Raw genomic sequence first — 26,323 nt, forward strand, 5'->3', positions numbered from 1 at the left:
AGGAGCCAGGGACAGTAGCTCTCCTTTATGTAACAAAGGGCTCGAGGAACAGGCTGGGTATCTCTAGATCTCCCTGTGTTCATCTCATCATGATGATAATATCTCTATAGATCTAGTTGTGTATGAAGAGACTGTCCAGCGTTCCAAAGGGTCCTGAAACAAAGACAGAGCCGTCGGTGAGGTCCCAACCTTTTGAGAAAACAAGCCAGTGGACCGAAGACACCTGATGGTGTCCTGCTGTGTGTGTGTGTCAGGTGTGTGAAGGGGGAGGGGGAGATGGAGAAGCTGCAGGCCAAGGCGCTGGAGATGAGGAGGAGGCTGGACGACACCACCGCCGCCATGCAGGAGCTGGGCCGAGAGAACCAGTCGCTGCAGGTCAGTCGCATGACCACGCGCGCGTCCTCTGACCGTCACGGCCATGTCTCAGTAAAGCCAGGATGAGGATGGGAGGGCTTGGGGCTTTATCTTCGTCCTCTCTACTCTATGCCGGTTCATGTAACATACAAACATGGGCTAGGCGACGTGGGTGGTGAAAGGCTTTCCTGTTGTGTTGCAGATCAAGCAGTCCCAGTCCCTGACCAGGAAGTGGGCCGAGGACCACGAGGTCACCCACTGCCTGGCCTGCGGGAAGGGCTTCTCAGTGACCATCAGGAGGGTAGGCACCGCATCGCACCGCGCCATGTGCAGAACGATGAGGAGATCGATGATGTATCAGTGTTTGTGTATTCCCTAATTTTATTATATAATTCAGTAATAATCTCAAAAGTGTTTGTGTTGTTGGTTTGATGACCTCAGTGCCCGGTCCCGTTCACACCCAACACGCTTCACTCTCCCCTTGCTGCCTGCAAGTGAAGCCCGGGGTTTGAAGGAGGGAAAAGTCCTATTGCATCCAAAATGCATCATTGTGCTCAGTAGCAGGAGATCTAACATTCGGCCCTCCTCTCTGCTCCGTCTCAGTCCCTGAGCCTGCGCTGTGGCGTGAGAACGCACAGCGTGCATACTGCGTTCACACCACTCAAAAAGTGCCACCCTTTACACTCACCCTCTACACTCACTGAGATGGGTCTCTGCACTCAGACTCAGTATGCTCCCAGAGCAGCCACTACTGTCACTCAGAATCCTAACTGCTCCTCGGGCCTCTGAGTCCGTGAGCATGCACAGGGTCGTGGAAACACAGAATCAGCCTTGTTGATCTGTTAGCTTCTGGGCGCTACTGGAGAAAGCTAGCTAGCCAGGGCAGTTAGTATGAGCTTACCTCGGTTGGAGAAAACGAAGTTAGAGCCTTAGAAGCTTCTGAACCCTGGTTTGGGACATAATGGAGGTCAATGGACCTGGTCTCCGCCGCAAGGGGAGGTGAGCTGAACACAATCTCAGCTGATTGACGTCTGGAAATAGACAATGTCAGCGATGAACCCGGGGTCCTAACAAACGCATACATCTACTTTTCCGATGCAGCCTTTAACCTCATGAAGTCAACTATTTAATCTTTCCTTCAGACAGTAACCATTGATATTAACATGCCCGTCTCTGCCCCAGCACCACTGCAGACACTGTGGAAACATCTACTGCGCCGAGTGCTCGTGCCGCAACGCCCTCACGCCCTCCTCCAAGAAGCCCGTCAGGGTCTGTGAGAGCTGCTTCGACGAGCTCCAGGGCTGAGCCCCCCGGGCCGAAGCCAGCGAGGAGCCCAGAGGATGTCTAACTTGCACTAATGAAAGGGAACAGATTGACTGAGTGGCAAGACCCCCTCATCCACCTCCTCTGGTGCTGAGGGGCCCGCGGTGGTGTAGGACGCCCCCTGAGGTGTGGTGGGACGGCCCCGGAGCCTGAGGGGGATGGAGGGGTATGAGGAAGGAGATGAACTCTGTCTGTTTTGTGTATTGTGCCTTTGGCTAGCGTCTGGTCTGTGTGAGAGCAGAGAAGGAGAGCTTCAGCGCACCGCTGTGCTTGTCTTTGATTTCTTTCTCATGTCCACACGTTGGAGCCATATCTCTGCTTGTCCTCATCCTTGTTTCCATCGCGGCCTGCCGTAAGTGTTTAATGTACAGAGGTTGTCAGCGAGGGGTTGGACATTGGAGGGTGTTGGTGAAGAGGGGTTCATATTGGAACGGTAAAAAGAATCTGAAAGTGAAGTCTGCCCTTCAAAGATGATTTAGTTTTGCCTTCTGCACTTGTTTTGTTTTTCCTGCTGATGCCAACACTGAGACCGAGGTGATTCATTTCAAAAGTGAATCAGTGTCGAAACGGATTTACTTTCACTTAATAACACTTAGTTTTACGGCGAGAGATTAATGCCTTTCTATTTTATACAGGAAATATATTTGCAATCATTTGAATGGTGGAAATATTTTTTAAGAATATTGGGTAAACAAACATTTACATTCAGTTTGCAAACCTCTGAATACTTAATAACAATTGAGCTTTTATTTATTTTTATCCAATGCAAGACATTATTTTCAATGCGACCATTAATGTAACCGTTAATAGCAGAGTAACAGTACAATTCCTAATTATAATGGGTCAAATTATTTTTTATTAAGGCTTAAAGTTCATCTCAAAATTCATCTCGCTTGTCTTTTCAAATGTTGAAAGTGGCAGCCTGACTCAGTTTATTTCATTTAAACATTTGATGGAGGCCTAAATGTATTCTTCACAAGTAAACCACAGTATTCAATTTTCTACTCCCGTGCTATCGATACCAAGCAGAAGCAGTACATTGTTGGGTTGTTCTCTGTGGATATGACCTGTAATCAGCCTTCATGTTGCTCACCTCTAAAGTCAGAGCAGTGGTCTTTAGGACAGAAAGAGATGTTTCATGAATGTGAATTCAGTGACCAAAGAATGTCTCAGTCTGGTGGTGGAAGATCAGCAGATGTCCTCGAGGGGTTTCACCCCAATGATTTTATTTGTGCAGAAATTTCCTATTATTTATTTTTTTTGGAGGGGGGTTTTATCTGTAAATTGTTTATTTTCTGAAAACATGCATTCATGTTTTTTTCCCCAATGTTAATAAAAAACAAATCAAGCCCCATTCAGCAGCACATATACACCATGCTCTCATTAAGTTAGTGTTATTTAAATACAAAAAATACATGAATCTATTACTATTAACTACATTGTTGAGCTCGCATAAGACAGAACTTGTGCAAACTCCTACTCGTCCTATTGATTAATATTAACACTCATATCATGGTGCTTCATTCTGAACAATGTGTTTGTGTCTGAACACGAATAACACATTGAATTATTTTATTTTCGCTACCCAACTCAAATCCAACTGTGTGTGTGTGTGTGAGACGTTGCTGTAGGACTGGTTATTGGTAGGAAAACAGGATGTTATAAATTAGGGAATGCCGTGTCGTCTGCTTCTTCGGATCCAATATGGCCGCCCCTTCACCGTGTCCGCTGGGTTGGTAAAGTATTGTACATTGTGACACGGAACACGAAATAATCCAATGCGGTCATTCATTTTTTCACAGAACGGGGTCCTGGTTGATCTGTAGTCGTCCAGCAGAACTGTGTTCACAGGTCACTTTTTAGCATTTTACCAATAATCGTCCGTGATGTACGTGATGCTTAACATCTTAATGCTAAAATTCCTCAGAATACAGATGTCCATCTCCTATTGCTGTAACCAGGGCAACCGTTCCCCATCGTGTTGAGTTGGCTGTTTCTACCTCAGATTGGATTCTAAACCTTGAAACATCACAGAACACGTTTCCGACTGCTTTGTGATGAGCAGGGAGGAGAGATGTCTTTGTGTCGTGTACTTCTGTTTCAGACACACTGCAGCGTGTGAAACCACGGCTAACTATGTTAATACACTTGATGGCCATTCATTCATTTAAAGGCTAACTGTAAAGTATCATAATATATTGAACAGCTCGCTATATATTAAATACATAACACTTGTGGTCCCAGAAGGGTGTCACCACGATATTGTACAGTCACCGCTAAAGACAAAGGGCCGAGAACGGCGCTCTCAGCGGGCCCGCAGTGTTGGGGACGCCGTCGGCTGGTGGACCCCCAGTAACCACTAGTCTGGGGGGTGCCTGTGTTCTGGGGTGCGAGCAGGCTCTTACGGGTTTGTCCCAGCCGGGTCTTACTGGTCTAGCAGGGTCTCACTTGTGTGTCCCAGCAGGGACTCACTGGTGTGTCCCAGCAGGGTCTTACTGGTCTTTTACTGGTTTGTCCCAGCAGACTCAGTGGATGTGCTGGTTGTTATTTATGTTCGGGTGTGCTTGTTTTCTTTTGTTGATATTCATGAAGTTAATAAAACATTCTATTTGTCACTTTGTTTCTTTCGTTACTGAGGAGACTAGAAATGAAGCAAAACAAAAACAAGGCAAGCAATTATTTTATAAAACAAATCTAGTTATAGAACCAGTATTTACAGGTCAGAACAAGTCTTCAGGGGCTCATGTTAACAGGTCTTCAGAGGCTCATGTTAACACAGGTCTTCAGAGGCTCATGTTAACACAGGTCTTCAGAGGCTCATGTTAACAGGTCTTCAGGGGCTCATGTTAACAGGTATTCAGGGGATCATGTTAACACAGGTCTTCAGGGGCTCATGTTAACACAGGTCTTCAGGGGCTCATGTTAACAGGTCTTCAGGGGCTGATTCTAGGGCTCATATCTGGGAGGACTCCAGCCACCGGGAGGCATTCTTGACCCGCGGCTGCTGAGAGTCCAGTTTCAGCAGTGCCGTCACAGCGCCCTCTATCTTGGACATCCACGCTTTCTGTAGAGCGCACAAAAATACAAGCTCTAGGCATCGTGTGTGTGTGTGTTTGTTCACATGGAGCCTGGATCGACTCTTAAGCTACAGTAGATTCAGTCTGAGATATTCTCTGCGATGCAGAGTTGAAAAGTTGGAGCGTGCAGCCCAGCGTGCAGTGGCCGGTCGGAGAGCTCACCTTGACGGCGTCGCAGGGCGCTTGGAGGATGAACGCTCCCATACACTGCTGGTAGCGGCTCTGATGCATGAGGATAAAGGAGTGAGGTAGTCCTGATGCTGGGAGGGGAGACAAAAATAAAATGGCATCAAAACGAACCCTATTTGCCGCTCACACTGAAACAGGTTGAACTGGAAGAACACCAGTTCACACCACCTTGATCCGCTCATCCAGCCTGTTGATAGACCTCTGCCTTTCATTGTTTTTACACAAGGCAAATGAATTAAAGGTTCCGTAATGAAACAAATCCGGTGGTCCCGGCCCCAGCAGCCCACCTGTAGCGTTGAGCTGGTCGATGTTCTTCATGTGCAGGCGGTCCAGAGAGACGGGCTGGTCCACCACGGTGAAGGTACAGCCCTCCTTCAGGAGCTGGTCCAGGTCCGGGCTCTGAGCCTGCTCAGGGGCGGCCGACCGCTGGAGACCAGGAGAGGGGGTTCAGCTTTACATCAGAGACCAGGAGAGGGGGTTCAGCTTAGAGACCAGGAGAGGGGGTTCAGCTTTACATCAGAGACCAGGAGAGGGGGTTCAGCTTTACATCAGAGACCAGGAGAGGGGGTTCAGCTTAGAGACCAGGAGAGGGGTTCAGCTTTACATCAGAGACCAGGAGAGGGGTTCAGCTTTACATTAGGGACCAGGAGAAGGGTTCAGCTTTACATTAGGGACCAGGAGAGGTGGTTCAGAGTGATGGAGCGACGGAGTCAGAGAGAGACCAGTGCTCGTTTGTCTCTCTCACCCCAGAGCCTCTGTCCGCTGCCTCCCTTGCTGACATTGGGCCATCATACCTTCCCCACACATTGAAATTCAAGTGACCTTATTTGAGTCTTTCTGAACATACCTTTTTGTTTCTCTTTATCTTGGTGATCAAGAGGAACTCATCAAACAGGAACAGATAAACGTCCACCATCTTGGTGTTCTCTGGTCATCATGCGGAATAAAAGATAATGAATGGACAGAACTCCCTATGTGCACATCTCTCTAGTTCTGCAGTCTCATCCCAACAAGACGAGTGCAATACGATTATAGTGCAGGTTTTACACAGCGAGGACGAGTGGGACTCGTTCTTGTATGTACATTGATCCGTGCTGGACGATCATAGCAAAAGATATCACTAGAATGACTTGAATTCCTTGAGGAGAACTGCACCAACCTGTGGCAATGAGTTTCCCATCATGCAACAGGCTTCGGTGATTGATAAGGTTATCCAAGGTGACAGTCTTCAGCAGGTGTTTCAAACTCTGGGCCACAAGAAATTCAAAGAGTCACTTTCAAGGATTACATTTCAAATCAATCCATCAAATCAACGACTAAAACCTTAATCAGTATTATTATTTACAAGAATGTAATACGATTTAGTCTCTGAACCCAGGTCCGTGGGAGGACGGGGTTCATGTACTGACCTCGGGTACAAACGCCCGCTTGTCTCTCTCCCACACCGGCAGCCACACCAGAGCGTCCCTCAACTGCTTCACCTGCTGGTAGTTGTCCAACCACTTCACCTCACCCTCCAAATTGCCTTCAGACACAGAGAGAGAGCACAAAGCTATTGGCAAACCTTTGACTTTGATCATCCTGTACAAAGAATAGAGATACTGCTATGAAAGATCATTTGGGCATGTCATGCATTGTATTCATTAGTAGGAAGTAAGTAGCGTTACAATGTTGTCCCACAAAGATGGGGTACAAACACACACACACCCCGTTACACACCACTGGGGAGACACACAGGGACACACACCCCGTTACACACCACTGGGGAGACACAGAGACACACACCCCGTTTCACACCACTGGGGAGACAGAGAAACACACACCATTACACACCACTGGGGAGACAGAGACACACACACCACTGGGGAGACAGAGACACACACACCCCGTTACACACCACTGGGGAGACAGAGACACACACACCCCGTTACACACCACTGGGGAGACAGAGACACACACCCCGTTACACACCACTGGGGAGACGCAGAGACACACACACCCCGTTACACACCACTGGGGAGACAGAGAAACACACACCGTTACACACCACTGGGGAGACAGAGACACACACACCACTGGGGAGACAGAGACACACACACCCCGTTACACACCACTGGGGAGACAGAGAAACACACACCGTTACACACCACTGGGGAGACAGAGACACACACACCACTGGGGAGACAGAGACACACACACCCCGTTACACACCACTGGGGAGACAGAGACACACACACCCCGTTACACACCACTGGGGAGACAGAGACACACACCCCGTTACACACCACTGGGGAGACGCAGAGACACACACACCCCGTTACACACCACTGGGGAGACGCACAGAGACACACACCCCGTTACACACCACTGGGGAGACACACAGAGACACACACCCCGTTACACACCACTGGGGAGACGCACAGAGACACACACACCCCGTTACACACCACTGGGGAGACACACAGAGACACACACCCCGTTACACACCACTGGGGAGACACACAGAGACACACACCCCGTTACACACCACTGGGGAGACACACAGAGACACACACCCCGTTAGACACCACTGGGGAGACACACAGACACACAGACCCCGTTATACACCACTGGGGGGATCACACAGAGACACACACCCCGTTACACAGCACTAGAGGAGACACACACACCCCGTTATCCACCGCTAGGAGACACACACACCCCGTTACACACCAGTGGGGGGACACACAGAGACACACACAACCCGTTAGACACCACTGGGGAGACACACAGAGACACAAACACCCCGTTACACACTGCTAGAGACACACACACCCTTACACACCACCAGAGGAGACACACACACCCGTAACACACAGCCAGAGGCAGTGTTGGGGGTAACGCGTTAGAACTAACGCGTTGAAGTACTCTTATTCGTTTTTTTCAGTAACGAGTAACCTAACGCGTTAGTTTTGCGAATTCAGTAATCAGTAACTCGTTAATTTCCAAAATAACCACTCGTTACTCCGTTACTTTAAGATTTTCCCTCGATAAGGAAAGTAAAGTCCCGGGTTTTCTGCATTTAGTCAGATGCTGCTGCCCTGCTCCTTGCATCTCGCTCTCTGTGTGTGTGTGTGTGTGTGTGTGTGTGTGCGCGCGCACCTGTGTGTGTAAGCTACGTGTGTTACGGCGGCAAGATGGACGAGAAGATAGCCTTAGATTCCTGGAGGTACGCTCATTATTTTGAGTTACAGAGCGAAAAGGACAAGAAGAACATAGTGTTCGTTTTGAGCACCTTCTTCTCCTACGTTTCAACCATTACTTTGGTGATAAATAGGCTAAAGGTAGCCTACGTGATTGTTATGAATGTAGGGCTATAGGGTCACACGAACATTTTCAGTTCTTCAATGTTTTTTTAGTGCCATGCACTGTTCTTTTGTGCAACGCATACGGTTAAATTGAGTTAAATTTCCAATTCTAAAAGGTTGCGTGCCTACCTGTTAAGCACTTTGTTAGGCGCCTGCACTTGTAAAGTGGATAAGCTATGTGTGACGCACTGTTCTTTTGTGCGCAGCCAATACGGTAAGCTACATTCTGTTAAAATAACTGCCTGTTACCGGAGAATGTTATTCATGGAAGCTGTTCAAATGATCAAAGGATGAATGCCTGTTAAATAAAACGTGCAATATGATGACTGTCTTTCCTGTCATTATGCTATAGGTTCATGATTGATTCATAAACAGTCAGCACTGTTGGTGCATCTAAAGGAGGATGTGTGTTGTTGTTGCGCTAGGCAGACACGCACGCACCCCAAACGCATTTTAATTGTTGGTAACGCACGAGTACTCTAACGCGTTTCTTTTATTTATAGGTAACGTAGTAACGTAACGGATTACTTTTAATTGATAGTAACAAAGTAACCTAACGGATTACTTTCAAAAGTAACGATACCCAACACTGGCCAGAGGAGACACACACACCGTTACACAACACTAGAGATACACACGCACCCAGTTACACACCACCAGAGGAGTCACACACAACGTTACTCCTTCCTCTCACCCCACCGGGGAGGAGAAACACACCCTACAAATTTTGTGTGTGTTGTAAATGAGCAGAACCCACATGAAGGAAAAGGGGAAGTGGGTGCTAGGTGATAAGGGCCCCCGTGGCGTACCACCCTACAGTTTGAGTCGGGGTACACGAAGAAGATCTCCAATCATATATTTGTATCTATTTCTTTTCCATGATTCCAAGGATCTTTCATTTCTCAGGTTGCATCAATCCACTGAGCTGTATTAAAGCAATATTTGGTTGAGGTTTTTTTACTAGTTGAGCCAATAAGCAGTCATACTGTAACAGTGGTTCTGTGGATAGTAGTGAGGCCTTCACCTTCTGATCCACTGTGGACAGAAGGGAAGGGACATTAATAACATGTTCATTAGTAGGAAGTAAGTAGCGTTACAATGTTGTCCCACAAAGATGGGTTTGAATGGATGCATGAATGAATGTTTAAATGTGTGAGATTTGTAAAGTGAGCGCCGGAGAGGAAACCAAAGATTAGTAACGGGTGTTGGACCCTGGCCGCCAGCCTCCAGCGGTGGGATGATGTAACCATTAACGTGGTGACTACGCCCGCGGGACATTGACCCGTGTACCCGTGCCACGGCTGGCACGTCCTCACAGCCCGTCCTATCTGCCACGCCCTATCTGCCACGCCCTTGGCTACGTGTTCCGAGACAGCGTTTCATCAAAAGTAAATAATAAAGAATCGGAATGTCCTGACATTCGCTGGAGCACAATCCACATGTCCCGGCTGTGGGTCCCTCCAGTTCCACAGTGAACCTCGGCTACATGCCTACAGGCTCACCAGGACAAATATAGCAACTTTAACCAAACCAGAGCTCCAGGTATGTCCTGTTGAGGGACCGCAGGATATGGCGGCGAGGGCGGACAGAGACAAGTTCAGCTTTCCTGTGCTCTGCAGTAGAATAACTGGTGCCAAGCCTGCTAGCCTAGCCTAGCAGCGCTAAGTACTGCCGTTAGATCAGACTGAGGAGGCTCCACAATAGGCTGAATGGACTCCTCACAAGGTTTGGACGTCCGGTCAGAAGTTTGTGTCAGAGTATATTAAAAAGATCTCAAATGATATATTTGTATCTATTATTTTTTATGGTTCTAAAGATTTTTTCTTTCTCAGTTAAAAAATGCACTGAGCTGTATTAAAGCAATGTTTGATTGAGAATCTTTAGAACAGGGCAGTGAATCAATACATAATGATATTGTGATTGACAGCTAAATATAACTGTTCTGACAGCACTCCTCCTCTTGAGCCCTTAGCTACTGACTGACTGCCTGCCCCCCCCTCCTCCCACACACACACTCCAGTGTGCACCAGAGACCATCACCACAAACAGGGGTTAAACCAGCACTACTAACCAATAGATCAAAGGACACAAGGGAAAAAAAAGCTTTCTCTGTATCTGAAGCGTAGATAAAAAGAAAACTGTTGCTGATGTTAGCTCTACTGCAGAGGTGAGCAGCAGTGTGGTGTCAGTGAGTAAAGGGATCCTGATTGTAATGACTGGGTGTGCTCACATATGGAGGTGTCCACCTGCTCGGCCACGGCCTGCAGGGCGGCGCCCTCCGCCCCGGCGCTCCTCTTGGCCATGTTGCGCAGCAGCAGGGGGTAGCGGGTCAGCCGCTGCATGGGAGCCACCAGAAGGTCCCGCAGCTGCAGCCGCCGGCACTGCTCCTTCCTCTCACACCACTGGGGAGACAGAGACACACACACCCCGTTACACACCACTGGGGAGTCAGAGACACACACACCCCGTTACACACCACTGGGGAGACAGAGACACACACACCCCGTTACACACCACTGGGGAGACAGAGACACACACACCCCGTTACACACCACTGGGGAGACAGAGACACACACACCCCGTTACACACCACTGGGGAGACAGAGACACACACACCCCGTTACACACCACTGGGGAGTCAGAGACACACACACCCCGTTACACACCACTGGGGAGACAGAGACACACACACCCCGTTACACACCACTGGGGAGACAGAGACACACACACCCCGTTACACACCACTGGGGAGACACACAGAGACACACACCCCGTTACACACCACTGGGGAGAAACAGAGACACACACCCCGTTACACACCACTGGGGAGACAGAGACACACACACCCCGTTACACACCACTGGGGAGACAGAGACACACACACCCCGTTACACACCACTGGGGAGACAGAGACACACACACCCCGTAACACACCACTGGGGAGACAGAGACACACACACCCCGTTACACACCACTGGGGAGACAGAGACACACACACCCCGTTACACACCACTGGGGAGACAGAGACACACACCCCGTTACACACCACTGGGGAGACGCAGAGACCCCGTTATCCACCGCTAGGAGACACACACACCCCGTTACACACCACTGGGGGGACACACAGAGACACACACAACCCGTTAGACACCACTGGGGAGACACACAGAGACACACACACCCCGTTACACACTGCTAGAGACACACACACCCTTACACACCACCAGAGGAGACACACACACCCGTAACACACAGCCAGAGGAGACACACACACCGTTACACAACACTAGAGACTAGAGATACACACGCACCCAGTTACACGCCACCAGAGGAGTCACACACAACGTTACTCCTTCCTCTCACCCCACCGGGGAGGAGAAACACACCCTACAAATTTTGTGTGTGTTGTAAATTAGCAGAACCCACATGAAGGAAAAGGGGAAGTGGGTGCTAGGTGATAAGGGCCCCCGTGGCGTACCACCCTACAGTTTGAGTCGGTGTACACGAAGAAGATCTCCAATCATATATTTGTATCTATTTCTTTTCCATGATTCCAAGGATCTTTCATTTCTCAGGTTGCATCAATCCACTGAGCTGTATTAAAGCAATATTTGGTTGAGGTTTTTTTACTAGTTGAGCCAATAAGCAGTCATACTGTAACAGTGGTTCTGTGGATAGTAGTGAGGCCTTCACCTTCTGATCCACTGTGGACAGAAGGGAAGGGAGATTAATAACATGTTCCCTGTTGTTTTCATGAGTTTACATACAATAGAGCTGTACGCACCCGTTTCCCCATTTCATGTTGGTTCCTCTCATTTGAAACACACACACACACACACACACACACACACACACACACACACACACACACACACACACACACACACACACACACACACACACACACACACACACACACACACACACACACACACGTATTGTACTTCCTCGTTGGAATCAGGGGGAGGGGGGAGAGTTAGTGTGTTAGGACTAGGAGACAGCAGTCAGCGACCGTGGGTGGAGGGGGGGTGAAGGTGTAGAAAGTAAACTGATTGTCAGGACGACAAACTAGAAAGAAGGAAAAGGGGGAACAATAGGGGTGCAGTCCTCTATTGACAGGCCGGGGTGCACAATGCCTCAGAGCGGCCGCATTCCAATGTGTGGTGAGTCCTGGCGACTAACAGGTCTGTTTAGGCACAGTTACCGTGTTGTTTGTTCCGCCCCTCTCTCACGCAACCTATCTCTCTTTCTCACGCACAAGTCAAGTCCCAGGTTCTGTTTAGTCGTTTTACCGGCCGGTATTAAATGATCATCTGGCCGCTTCATTTTGTAACCCTGGATTATTTTCCTAACAAATGGTTCAAATACAATCACCCATGGCTGGGAGGCAGGTGTTCATGTGACCCTGGTCCCATGCAGCACCCTTTGCCCTGTGGTGCCACCTGGTCTGATGTCATGGTAAACAGCAGCGACCCCCCTCTGGCTGACGGACCCACGGTCAGGCTGCTCTGTACCTTCAGATAACAGCCAAAGTCCTCCCTGGCCTTAAGGCAGTCCAGGTACTGCAGCGCAGCTGAGTAGTTGAGGCAGTACTTCTGCAGGCAGTGGCATACCCTCTCCTGGAAGGCCTGCAGACACACACACACACACACTGACGGTTAACTCTGCCCTCTGAGTCATCGGAGTAATGCAATGTCATCGGACTGTGTCATGTGATGAGTTGTCTGCAATTGATTGTTTAAAGGCGTCTAGGTGAATATGTGTTAGCACCATGCCGATGAGTGAAAGATAATGGATGATTACGCTTTGCTGGACATGTGTTTAATGCTCTAGGGGTTGTCTCTTGGATATCTGCTCTCCAGCAGTATTTTCGGTGAGTAGGTCATCTGAAGTCTGATCATGTTCACCTTAAAACACCATAAACCATCTGGTTAGGCCTTGTGGATCAAATCAGGGTGTTGTTGTGTGGTGGTGTGTTTGTCTCAGGGTGTAGTTGCGTGGTGTGTGTGTCTCAGGGTGTAGTTGCGTGGTGTGTGTGTCTCAGGGTGTGGTGGCGTGGTGTGTGTGTTTCAGGGTGTAGTTGTGTGGTGTGTGTCTCAGGGTGTAGTTGTGTGGTGTGTGTGTGTGTCTCAGGGTGTAGTTGTGTGGTGTGTGTCTCAGGGTGTAGTTGTGTGGTGTGTGTATGTCTCAGGGTGTGGTTGCGTGGTGTGTGTGTTTCAGGGTGTAGTTGTGTGGTGTGTGTGTGTCTCAGGGACTGGTTGTGTGGTGTGTGTGTCTCAGTTAGGTAATCGCGACACTCAAAGCCAAGAACCTGTCTCGCGGTGTGAGAAGGCAGAAGCGCGATACGCCCTTTCTAACTCTCCAGTCAAATTGTCAGATTGAAATTTGCTAATAATTTGTCTAAATACTAGTCTGCTGACACCGCCCCCTCTTATCGATGCCGTAAGTATGTGACGAGATGCCCTCTCTGTGATGACAGCTCTCCGTGGCTACGGAGGATTGCACTTCTCCAGAGCCGTCGAAGTCCTCATATGCGAAATGAACGACATTTATCCAGAGTGGGCCAAGAGCGAAAAAAATGGCCTGCGATATCCCTGTCTCTATTGTTTTGTGTGATTTGACCGGCAGTTGGTCTGCTTATAGGTCGGAATGAAGCGGCCACCGATTAATGACAGGATGGGTACTTTATTCTACCGGACTGGTTTGCTTCTTCACTAAACACACACGCTATAGCCCGCTCACTCTCCTCGCTCGTCCACTCACTCGCTGACGTCACTCACACACAAACATACGCACACTGCCATTCTCGCGCACACACATACGCTACTCGTAACACTATGCCTCGTTATTGCGACGTTCATGTTAGACGTTCATGTTTTTCCCCATCTATTGAAAGTTGGCTATTAAAGGCTATTAAACTTGATGCATTCTATACGGCCTGATTATGTCTTTATTTAAGCTACATAGCCTAATAAGAAGTGCTAATAGGATATTTGACTAAACCACCAAACTAGTTGAGGGTTTTTGCCTACATGCAAGCATCCTCCAACTGCAATCTTTGGTTATTTATTTATTCATTTAGCTATACTTTGATAGCATTCTTTCTGTTAAAATCTGATCAGTGTTCCAAATAATTTGATATTAAATGTTACATGTTAAATTCGTGGGATGTATCGAACCGTGGGTCAAAATTCGTGATAAAAACCGAATCGTGAGTTGGTGTATCGTTACAGCCCCAGTCTCAGGGTGTAGTTGTGTGGTGTGTGTGTGTCTCAGGGTGTAGTTGTGTGGTGTGTGTGTGTCTCAGGGTGTAGTTGTGTGGTGTGTGTGTCTTAGGGTGTAGTTGTGTGGTGTGTGTGTCTCAGGGTGTAGTTGTGTGGTGTGTGTGTGTCTCAGGGTGTAGTTGTGTGGTGGGTGTGTCTCAGGGTGTAGTTGCGTGGTGTGTGTGTCTCAGGGTGTAGTTGTGTGGTATGTGTGTGTCTCAGGGTGTAGTTGTGTGGTGTGTGTGTCTCAGGGTGTAGTTGCGTGGTGTGTGTGTCTCAGGGTGTAGTTGTGTGGTATGTGTGTGTCTCAGGGTGTAGTTGTGTGGTGTGTGTGTCGCAGGGTGTAGTTGTGTGGTGTGTGTGTGTCTCAAGGTGTAGTTGCGTGGTGTGTGTGTCTCAGGGTGTAGTTGTGTGGTATGTGTGTGTCTCAGGGTGTAGTTGTGTGGTGTGTGTGTCTCAGGGTGTAGTTGTGTGGTGTGTGTGTCGCAGGGTGTGTGTGTCGTGGCGTGCGTTGGCGTGTCAGCTGACACCCACCTGACTCAGCAGCTCGGGCAGACAGGCCCCGCCCCCCTCCGGAGGGAGCTCCCAGGTGTCCTTAACGACGCGCAGGAGACTCTTGAGGAAGCCAAAGCTCACCTGCAAACAGGCCAACCATCAAAACTGACAGCAGAGTAACCATAGTAACGCCAGGACCATCCCCCACCTCCGGCGTCACCAGCAGCATTCATCTGCTCAACCACAGGATTTTTATTTGCTTCATTCAGGATTTCAAGACTCAGCAGCGATTGGAGAAGTACTAAATAGCAATAAGTTCAGCTGGATTGATATGAAATTGGCCATGGAGATTAGAGAAGACATGATCAAATCAAAGTCATCTGACACACCCTGCGTCTTCCTTCTTCTGGGAACACTAAGGCATTATCTGCATAGCTCTTATCAGATAGAGCAGTGAGTAAGGGCTTTCAACTCCCAACTCCTATTTCCTTTCAACTCTTTCTTTAATAGTTAGTCTCCTCTCTTTATTTTGGGGAAACCAAAACAAACCCACAGACTAGTGTGATGGGGTATCTCTATGTTGTTCAGTTTTAATTAGTTTATCTTTCTTTTCTTTTTTCCATTTAGAAGTCTCATCTTTCCTAGACATCATATCTCATGAAGACGTTGCCACAACACTAGTCCAGCTTATCGTTAGAATAATTTGTCACACCTGTTCAACATGGGGCAGGTCGTTTCAGGCAGGTCATTAAGGCATTAGAATGTTCTACAAGTATGGATGTATCGGTGTGATTAATGAATGTAATGTGCGTGTGTGCGTGTTTGTGTCTGTGTGCGTTAGAGATGTGTGTGGATCCTGACTCACCAGACATAGCTCGTTGATGTTGGCAAACAGCCTCCAGGGGTCCAGGTCAACCAGACAATGTCTGGCCTGCAGGTTCTCCAGCGTGGCCAGGAACACCTGACCAACACACAAGTACCAATAAAGAAGCCTTTGACCCTCTCTGCTGCCATTCAATCACTAATACAGAAGAGGCCAAGGAGCTGCAAAACACAGCATGGCGTTTGGGTGGAGCCATTTCTCTTTCTCTTCCCCAACAATTCACAGGCAGACTGAGCAGCACAATGCAACTGGTGTTTGGTTGCATTCAGGCCTGTGAGGCCACTTTGTTTCATGGAAACACACACACACACACACACACACACACACACACACACACACACACACACACACACACACACACACACACACACACACACACACACACACACACACACACACACACACACACACACACACACACACACACCTCCTTTAGAACCATGAGCTGGTCCAGGAAGTAGACGGCCTCGCTGGTGAAGAGCTCCCACAGGGCCTCCAGTCGCCTGGTGCCCTGGGGGGCTGGGGGACGCTCCAGCTGGGGGGACTGGTCCTGCAGGAATTCCGCGAGGCACCAGTTCTGCAGTCCCACAGACGGACACACGGACATGGTGGGCGTGGACAGTTAGACCCTTCAGGTAACTAAGGTAACCCATTAACTTCAAATGGAATATGTCTAAATCCCACAACTGTAACCCCTTACTCATGTGTTTTATCAGAGCCCAATGTCCTCTTGAGTCATTTATATGATCTCCTAGCCCAACCCATCTGGTGTTCATGTCTCACCTTATATTTCTGAAACTCTGTGTTCCTCCAGTCTTGAATGTGTGCTGAGGACAGGTGGTTCTCGATGGTTGACACTGTGCTGATGGAGATCTTCCCTTTGGTCTGCACGGGCAAGCACAGGACATCCCTCGTCAGTTACTGTCAGCGAGCCGTCACAGTATGCGTTGGATAAAGAAATGTTTTCCTCTTTCAATCGCTGTTCCCACCATCAAACAGGCAGCTTGGAAGAACTCTAATTGACAACATGAGGGCCAGCTGAGAGGAAAAGAGGACAATTACTGTGCTTTGGTAAATGGGTCAGGGAACAACGTCCCTCCAAACAGAGGCCTCTGTAAACACCGCGGTGGATTCTAGCGGCTGCTGATGGCGGCCTTAAACGCCCTCATCAACAAACCCCTTACCGTGCTGCGCCGTACGAACGGCCATTTGGACTTCTTCGTGTCTGTGAAGTAAAGAAATAAAATACAGAAGAAATAAAGTTAATAAGACCAAGAAGTACAGACGACGGCCAAGTCTGCAAGGGAACACATACTTAAAAGGGAAAAAAAGCACTATTTCATAAACCAAACCCCATGGAAGTGAATCCAATGTGCTCAAATGTTTAGAAAAGCATTTTTGTTAATTATTTTAAGGTTGATAGGGAAATTCCCAGATGTAAACTTTAAGGCATTCAGCAGACGGTTTTATCCAAAGCAATGAGTACATTTGTCATAAGAAAGAACACTCAGTCGTACAAACACAGGAATGAGAATGTTTCATGGTTTACAGGGACATGTAACACAGGATTGGCCCCTGAGTTACCAGAGAGGGCGGAACCGTTCAGCCTGTCTGCGGATCCGTTAGACACAAACAGGTCGCCGGGGGACACGTCCAGACCGGGAATGCTGACCACCACCGAGCTCCGCCGCCGCTCCTGCAGCCTGGGGACCAAGACCACTGCAGGGTGAGGGGGTGTGTATGTGTGTGTGTGTGTGTGTGTGTGTATGTACGTGTATGTGTATATGTGTGTGTGTGTGTTTGTGTTTGTGTCAATCACAAGAGCTCATTATCATGCTGCTGCCTGATGCTATCTATTAACAGCTTGTTTGGTAAGTAAACACGAGGATGGCATACGTTCTGCATCTGAAGATAGCACAACATGAAGCTGGGAGGAATATAACTTTAAGGGACTCCTTTAACATTAAGGGCTAATACCATTAAGGGAATCCTTTGCAACACAGACAGACAATATTCAGGTTTCATCGTTGGAATAGCTGGAATAGCGTTGTGCCGTGGCTCGTGTTGACACTCGTCAGAGGAGATATTTGAGGTGTGTTTCCCTGTGATTACAGGACAACATGTTTGATTAGATGTGACAGGCAGGCAGCCTACTTAGTTAAAATCACTCTTTTATTGTTATCATATGACAGAACATCTCATACATGATCTATGGTGTTCAGGCTCGATACATGGTGTTTATAGACTGTGACTTCCAGTAGAAGGCCCTGGTCTTGGAGCAGCAGTCCCTCTAAGGTACAGACTACTGGAGGGAGACAGACCAGGGCGCGCGCTCTCTCTCTCTCTCTCTCTCTCTCTCTCTCTCTCTCTCTCTCTCTCTCTCTCTCTCTCTCTCTCTCTCTCTCTCTCTCTCTCTCTCTCTCCTCTCTCTCTCTCTCTCTCTCTCTCTCTCTCTCTCTCTCTCTCTCTCTCTCTCTCTCTCTCTCTCTCTCTCTCACACCCTCTCCCTCTCCCTCGTTCCATATATATATGTTGCTTTGTTCCCTCACAACATGGTGTGAGGGATGGTCATAACCGGTCCCCACCAATAGCCTTAGGGCCTGTTCCCCAGGTCCCATAGTGGACCAGGGCCAGGGTGGAGCTAGGGGACAATAGCTGCCTAATTATACAGTATTACTGGCCCTAATGAGGTTTGTCTTATCCATCCATAACCATGGGATTTTCATAACTGATCCATGCAAGCTTATGAACCAGTTATTAACAAAGAAGCCAATACAATGAATACACAATGGGGGGCTTGCTGAGATGAGAGGTCTCCCCACACACATAAAAACACACACACACACACATTACACTCGCACATTTTAATACATATGACAGTATTAAAATGTGCATGTTTGGTTGCATTTTTTTATGCATTGAGTTGCTCCTATGCAACATAATGCATAAGAGCACAGCACACGGTGAGACGATTGTTCGAGAGGGCCATAGTCTAGCTCTGAGCTTTATTAGCTGCACTCAAACTTTACAACTGGACTCCTGATATGCAAATAGGTTTTCTGGTAATGTGGAAGTGTGCACGGACATGGCACACATCAAAAACAACCCTGCTTACCCACCTAGTGCGATCGGGCTCCTGCTCCTGTAAAACAAAGAAAACAAGGTTAGTCATTGAAAGAAGGACTTTGAGCATGATTACACACGGAATAAACAGGATGCAAAATAAAAGTAGACAAAAGGTAAATTGACTGCATTTATATAGCAGTAAGGGTTAGGTGCCTTGCTCAGGGACACCTCGACACTCAACCGGGGATTGAACTAGCAACCTTGTGGTTACCAGCTAACCCACTCTACCTCCTGAGCTACATGCCCCCCACAAAGCAGGAGGCCTCAGCTCTATCAACTAGAGCTGGACCTATGAGACCTGGTCCTCAGCTCTATGAACTAGAGCTGATCCCATGAGACCTGGTCCTCAGCTCTATGAACAAGACCTGGTCCTCAGCTCTATGAACTAGACCTGGTCCTCAGCTCTATGAATTAGAGCTGGTCCTCAGCTCTATGAACTAGAGCTGGACCCATGGGACCTGGTCCTCAGCTCTATGAACTAGACCTGGTCCTCAGCTCTATGAATTAGAGCTGGTCCTCAGCTCTATGAACTAGAGCTGGACCTATGAGACCTGGTCCTCAGCTCTATGAACTAGACCTGGTCCTCAGCTCTATGAACTAGAGCTGGTCCTCAGCTCTATGAACTAGAGCTGGTCCTATGAGACCTGGTCCTCAGCTCTATGAACTAGAGCTGGTCCTATGAGACCTGGTCCTCAGCCCCGAGCTGGGGGCCTTGGGAGGGACGCTCTGTTCCACATCAGTTCGGAGCCACACTTTAGCCTCCATGACCCCCCCTCAACACCACCTCCAGTCACGGCTCTGGAACGGGCGGATCAGCGTGTGAGGGGGGGGGCCCTTGTGACTCTGGGCCCCGGGAGATCTGAGGGGATAATCAGGAGGACTCAACGAAAATGTGCTCCATTGAGGGCCTCGGGGGCCATGAATAGGGCCGGGCCCCCATTATCTTCCTCCATTGCTCACTGACCCCTCCATTATGAGGTGGCTGCTGACTGGGTGAATAGGGGATCCCTGGGAGGAGACTTCCCAAGGTTCTGTTGGGCGCTGAGGAACGGGGGGACACCTCTGAGCTGTCAGTGCACGTAACTGCTGATTCATCTGCTGTCACAACGCACATTGTACATTTACATTTAGGGCATTTAGCAGACGCTATTATCCAAAGCGACTTACAATTTGTACATTTGTCATAAGAAGTGAAACAATATATCGCTGTGTCGGTACAGTACAGATGCTTATAGAACCAAGTCCAAGAAATAACATTCGCTAGACTCACCCATACTCCGTATACAGCAGTGATAGCAGCTAATGCAGATGCATTGTACACACTCACTCCCAGATTCAGACTCAGACTCACACATAGAGCACGCACAGACACTCTCACACACACAGGCTGGAATACGGTAGAGTTCACTTCCTTATTCCCCAATAATAAGGAAGTGATTCTCCGATTAAGATCCCTGATTCATTGATCACCAGTCTGCCTGATTCTCCTCTGATCGGGACACGCCAAACCAACCCAACGGTTGCAGGAGTTACAAACACAAAGAGAGCGTATTCTAGTCGAGGTTTGGGTGCCACCACTACCCTTTAAGTCATTATAGCTACAATGAAGTAAAACGTATATACATTCTGCACATTATCCAGGTGTTTTACCACTTCCATTACTCATTAGCACTCACCTGTCCTTGATGACAGGGGAACTCAAAGTCGGTTGGATGTTGGCCTGGAGACCCCTCTCTGGACCAGCAGGTCCCACCTGGAGACCCCTGTCTGGACCAGCAGGTCCCACCTGGAGACCCCTCCCTGGGGCAGGAGGTCCCGCCTGGAGACCCCTCCCCGGGGCCGGAGGTCCTGTCCTCAAAGGTCTTGGACCTCTGGGAGCGGGTCCTCTGTCTGCCGGTGGAGGAAGAGGTGGAGGACCCAGCACCATTCTCAAGCTGGACGGCCCCGTCACAGAGGGGACTGGGGGCCAGAGAGGACACCATGTGCCTGGGGCCAGGAGACACGGGGCCGGCCGGGGGCTGGGGGTCTCTCGGGGCCGGGCCGGGCTCCTCCTGCGTGCTCTCCATCCGGACCCCAGGCTGGGACCGCCGGCTGCTGCGTATCCTCCTCAGGGTGGGGGAGGTGGAGATACGACCCAGTGCCTGCCGGTCGAACTGCAACAGGGGCCCTCCGAGGCCCTCGGCCTCCATCCCGGCCCCGTGCCTCAGCCTGGAGGGGGTCCGCTCAAGGTCGATGTGCATGACGACGGTGTGGCTGGTCTGGGCCTCCGCCTCCGACGTCAGCAGCTGCTCCGTCTGCGTCTGGGCGTTGGCTACAACCGCGTTGGGCAGCTCTGTTTCCCGCCACTCGATGTCACTCCAGTCCAGGTTATTTTCCACACGTTGGTCCGCATCGGTGAGGACGACTTGGTTCAGGGCGGACATGTTGACCCCAGGGTCATCATACAGTGGCCAGGACTGTAGAAAAGGCTCTCTGGTCAGATAGGGACTGCTCTGCTTGGCTGGCTTCAGTGTCAGATGGTTATCCCTGCAGCATTCCTCTGTGTCACCACCACCTGGCATCTCTGGGGGGGGGGGGGAGGCATTCATGATAACATGTCTCAAGAAGTGAAGGAAGGCTAAGGTTGTTTTTTCTCACAGGTCTTGATCAGGGTTTGATCGGGTTTAGCCCAGCTCGTGACTTACAGCAATTGCACAAAGTAGCTGTGCCAAGCCATGGCTTATTTTACATTGAAACGTATGTGGATGAGGGTGTGCAACCAAGACGCCGTATTGTAATCGGAAAGTCTAAATGTAGTCTATGTCTTAAAGGATAAAGAGTCATCCGAATTTATAACAATTAGTCTAATTTATTTGAGTAATAAGCATACAATAACATACAACAAACATACAATAATCCGAGGCCTCAGAAGGGAGTTCTCTCCGCATCTTTCTATTAGCTTCAAAAGGAGAAGTCCAATGCATCGGCCAAAGCAAGGGCTTTTTATACAGTGGTAGACAGGTCCCCAATAAATCGATCGTATTGGTTAATCAGATGGTAGTAAACAATAGATGAAACTCCTCATGTTGGGTGGTGGGCAAATCCATATGTTGTTTCCTTTTCATCATCTAAGCCGCGTCTCCTATTCCTTGCACTGTCTAGCCACCCTACCTGTTCCCAGTGTTACCTAACCTAACGTTAACCTTTGACCCTGGGGTAAACCGGTCACAAGGGAGCAGGGATCCCTTATGCATTCTGCTACTTAATGAGAACACAGGATCTCTGTCCTTTAGAATAACATTACTTATTTTGATCATTGACACCTGTAATGTTGGGATACGTATTGGTGTCTCCTCATTTTGAGCCCTTGGTCCCCGACCACCGCAAGGGAGTCAGGGGACTCACACCCAACAAATGGCAGTTAGAGAAACGATATTGGAAAATATAATTTCCCCTTTACAGCTCCTTATATTGTGCCATTCGATTAAAGATTGACGGATGGATGTGGGAAATACACAATCGGCGTGAAATACACCCGACACTCGGATCATTGGTCGGACCTGGGATTTGTATTCTAAGACATTAATCTGCAAAAATCAGATTTAAACATCTTAAATAGACTCGTTAGCAGTTTAACGGTCAGGTCGTCCCCAAAACAACTCGAAAGGTAACTTTATTTGCACCGTGAAGCGTTGGAGAGAGCCGAGGGGGAACAGAACCATTGGAATTCAAAGCGTGACGACTAGCAGTTAAAAGTAGTTTGTGTTCACAATCAGTTAATGAATTCCAAACGAGCTAAGCGTTGACTTACAGGTGTCTGAGCCTCCTTCCCACCACGGGTCTCTCTCCGTCTCCAGGCTCGGGGCTTGTTGCAGGAAAACGTGAGCGTCGCGGAGTCCGGGGGGAGAAGAGCTGGAGAGGGCTGTGAGCCGAGGAGGAGCACTCCTCCTGCAGCGCGCTGCTATCCTCAGAGGAACATCACAGTGGACCTCGCTAGGAACAAGGACAGAGTCTTCAACAAGTACGAGCCTCTGGTGAATACCGCGTGCGGATCGTGAACTGAGTGATGTTGTGGTGCGAGGACCGCCTCCTCCGAACCGAAAGTCCTCTCTGCTGCTCACGTGTACGCGCACTGCGAGGCGCGCGCCAGCATATTATTATTAATAAATATTTAGTCCTGCGTAGTGGCATGGTCAAGTAGCCTATTGCTTTTGCCTTAACTACAACCAAGTCCTGCACAGCTGGGGTTGAATTATGTGATGAATAAAGACCTTATTCTGGGGTCAGTAATATATATATATGATGCAGATCCTTCAGTAACTGCTCATTTTAGCTCATTTGGTTCTATGGTTATGTTTAGTTGATGGTTAAGTTTAGCTGTTAGGTTAGACATGGTGACGTTAGGGAAGGTTAAGTTTGGACATTTATGGATATGGTTATGTTAAGGAATAGGGTTATAGATATTTAAGCTAGGGTTTTAGCATGGGTTAGTTTTGTTATTGTTAGATTAAGTAAAGTTTAGGTATTAGGTAAGCTACGTGTTGTGCTTCATCACATTTTAATGATTTATTCTTAATTTATAGTATTATTATATTATTAAAGGCCGTGTTGCAGGGTTTATTTTCCAACGAATTTCCTTGTTGGTATTTAAGATTTAAACTGTTATTTATTGTATTTAATGTTGTTAGGTATCACAAAAACAGAAACGTTATACGAAATATAGGTACTATTTTGGCGGTTTGCTATTGATCTCACTATTTCCCCCAGAATGCATGCATGACGTCACGTTGGGGAGACACGGACCAAAGCCGCATTGAGACCCTTGAGAGTAGAGACTAGTAAGAGAGTGTTCAGCAGATTATACAGATACATAGATAAATACATAGATATTATATATAGTTAGTATATGCTACACGAGAAACCTCCTAAAATGGCGTAATTTGATTGGTTCGCTATCTCGGGATATTGGGCAATATCCCATGATTGATATCTCAAACTCGATATTGTTTTCATCGAAAAATGTCAGCTGATACCAAAAATAAACCTTCGGTTCGGGGGCTATTCCACTTCCACCTTTCTTGGGCCATAATTGTTGACTAATAGCCTAGATAGATAAATAGCCTTAGTCAAGTCTTTCTATACCATAACTTACACGCTGGGAATTCATTTAGCGTTGATTCGGCTCACACAGTATAAGCCTACAACGACACACCAGACAAGGGAGACAAGGTCTGACCCTGATAAATACATCAAATTAAAATATAGACTATGCGTTGATATGATAGACAGATAGAAAGATTAATTTAATATTGTGATATTATTTGCACCTTGCGGAGCCTAGCCAATCCTTTGCACGTATGCAAATTAGCCATGTGCGCCGCGGCCTAACACAATAAAGACAAGTCATACTAAAAACAGATAGTAAGCGAAAGCCGAACCAGACTGTATCAATCACATACTTTGGGTCCATTCTAATTTATGGTAAGAGGCTAGTATTTAAATCTTTGCAGTGACTGAATGTTGATGATAAAACGGATTGTTTTGCATAAAATGAGTGTGTGCGACTGTGCGTGTGTCCTTTTCGGCTTCGGCATACTGCATGGTTATGAAGGCCTTGTGGTTAGTTGTGGTCTTAGTGAAGCAGCCTAGCCTTGGAGTTGGATAAGTTGAAGCGATTGTGTAGTACGGGCTAGCGACATTGTGATGAGCACCCCCGCCTTGGTGATGTTTGGCTTGTTGTGGGCTTTGCTTTCAGCATCCGCCGGGTTGGACGGTGTTTGTTTCTCCCTGTGCTTGGTATATGTGTTCCCATGTAGCCTACTATCTGTCCGGCTCGTATTTCGCGGTCTTATGATGATGGCTTGAATAATGTCCACGACTCACCACCCAATCGGAAGTTGCAGGCACTCATTTGCTAAGTTGCACTGCTTGCTGTCCCGATAGGGCTAAGTAGCCTTCAATAGCTAGCATTATGCCTTTCTATTTTCTAGATCTTCTGATAAGTTTACCGGTATACGACATAATCGCTGTCACTAGATATAAAGAAAACCTTGACTTTCAATGCTTTTCACTGACATTAAAAATAAATAAAAGTGTCGTTATTGTTTGTATGCACTGCTGTTCATTGACTAGCTCCAGTGCTCGTTGCTGGTTGCTAAATGATAGCAACTCTCCACTCATTCTTCTCTGACCATGCATTTAATTGGCTTTGACAGACCATCAGTTCTCGGCAACTCCTCATTCGTCCTCTCACGTCTGACAGGTTCGAAATTATACTGCTGTGGGCCATCATACGTGTTATTGCTTTGTGGTTCTTGCCACCTCTTAGACGCCATAGTTCTAGTACTAGGCTGAGGCTACCTTCCACCACGTCTCCCCCAACGTGACGTCATCGCCGATGGCGTTAGAAAACACCCGTACTACTGCCAAAAACGCCAAAAACTGGACTTTAACACTATTTGAGACATTTTATAAATGATACACATATTTTGAGTGCTTTATGTACCCATTAATCAAAACTTCCGGTTAACCTGCACGTAGGCCTTTAACTAGGGTCCTGAGACCGCGCACGGTGAAATCTCGCCCTCTGGTGGCTATTTTCCCAATATTAGGCCTACCTGAACTTAAATTCACCACTCAGTGGTTTGTTTGGTTTGCCACAAATCATCATACAAACAATTATATAAATACAAATATATATATAAATGGTGAATCAGATGAAGGGTTCAGGTGATAACATTTTCATGATTGGGTTCACATATCCTAAGTCTGGGCTTTGTCTTGTCATTATACTGATGCACTGGCATTGCATGGTTCAAAAACATCATACTGGGCCTCTCACACACACGCACGCACGTACGTACGTATGTACGTATGTACGTATGTACGTATGTATGTATGTACGTATGTATGTATGTATGTATGTATGTATGTATTGTATGTATGTATAATAATACTAATAGTTTACTGTATAAAAAAGCCCACTTTGGCCAATGCATTGGACTTCTCCTTTTGAAGCTAATAGAAAGACGCGGAGAGAACTCCCATCTGAGGTCTCTGATTATTGTAGGCCTATGTGTGTTGTATGATATTGTATGCTTATAACTCGAATAATTTTGAGTATTTGTACACAGACACAGGTCGATGACTGATCATCCCTGCGGGCTACGGAGAGGTGATGGTGGGGCACGCAAGGGGCTCCAGGAGAGTGGGCGATCCACTCACGTTTTAACACGGCGGGAAAAAAACATTGAGGAAATAGTGTTTCGTTTGATGTTGGCTAAAATA

The 26,323-nt window shown here is 47.9% G+C and overlaps 2 protein-coding genes across 2 annotated transcripts in view; one reads left to right on the plus strand and one right to left on the minus strand.

Moving 5' to 3' along the window:
- The window catches only part of eea1 (early endosome antigen 1), a 33,313-nt gene extending 28,703 nt beyond the window's left edge, over positions 1–4,610 (plus strand). The window contains exons 27-29 of the mRNA XM_056599460.1: positions 255–375; positions 557–655; positions 1,537–4,610. Of these exons, the coding sequence (XP_056455435.1) occupies positions 255–375; positions 557–655; positions 1,537–1,659 (343 nt within the window). The 3' untranslated portion in view covers positions 1,660–4,610. The remainder of the gene's footprint in view (positions 1–254; positions 376–556; positions 656–1,536) is intronic.
- On the minus strand, positions 3,139–23,144 carry plekhg7 (pleckstrin homology domain containing, family G (with RhoGef domain) member 7). The gene is made up of 17 exons (XM_056599461.1): positions 22,848–23,144; positions 20,734–21,620; positions 19,051–19,073; positions 17,516–17,634; positions 17,116–17,156; positions 16,715–16,816; positions 16,359–16,508; positions 15,914–16,009; positions 15,088–15,189; positions 12,805–12,918; positions 10,521–10,692; positions 6,353–6,468; positions 6,103–6,190; positions 5,791–5,870; positions 5,231–5,369; positions 4,917–5,014; positions 3,139–4,741 (listed from the first exon to the last, which is right to left on the minus strand). Exons 2-17 carry the CDS (start codon positions 21,616–21,618, stop codon positions 4,631–4,633), a joined length of 2,436 nt encoding a protein of 811 aa, XP_056455436.1. The 5' UTR covers positions 21,619–21,620; positions 22,848–23,144; the 3' UTR covers positions 3,139–4,630.
- Between the last annotated feature and the right edge of the window lie 3,179 nt (positions 23,145–26,323).

The sequence above is a fragment of the Gadus chalcogrammus genome, chromosome 9 (assembly GCF_026213295.1).
Source record: "Gadus chalcogrammus isolate NIFS_2021 chromosome 9, NIFS_Gcha_1.0, whole genome shotgun sequence".
In the NCBI taxonomy this organism is placed as follows: Eukaryota; Metazoa; Chordata; class Actinopteri; order Gadiformes; family Gadidae; genus Gadus; species Gadus chalcogrammus.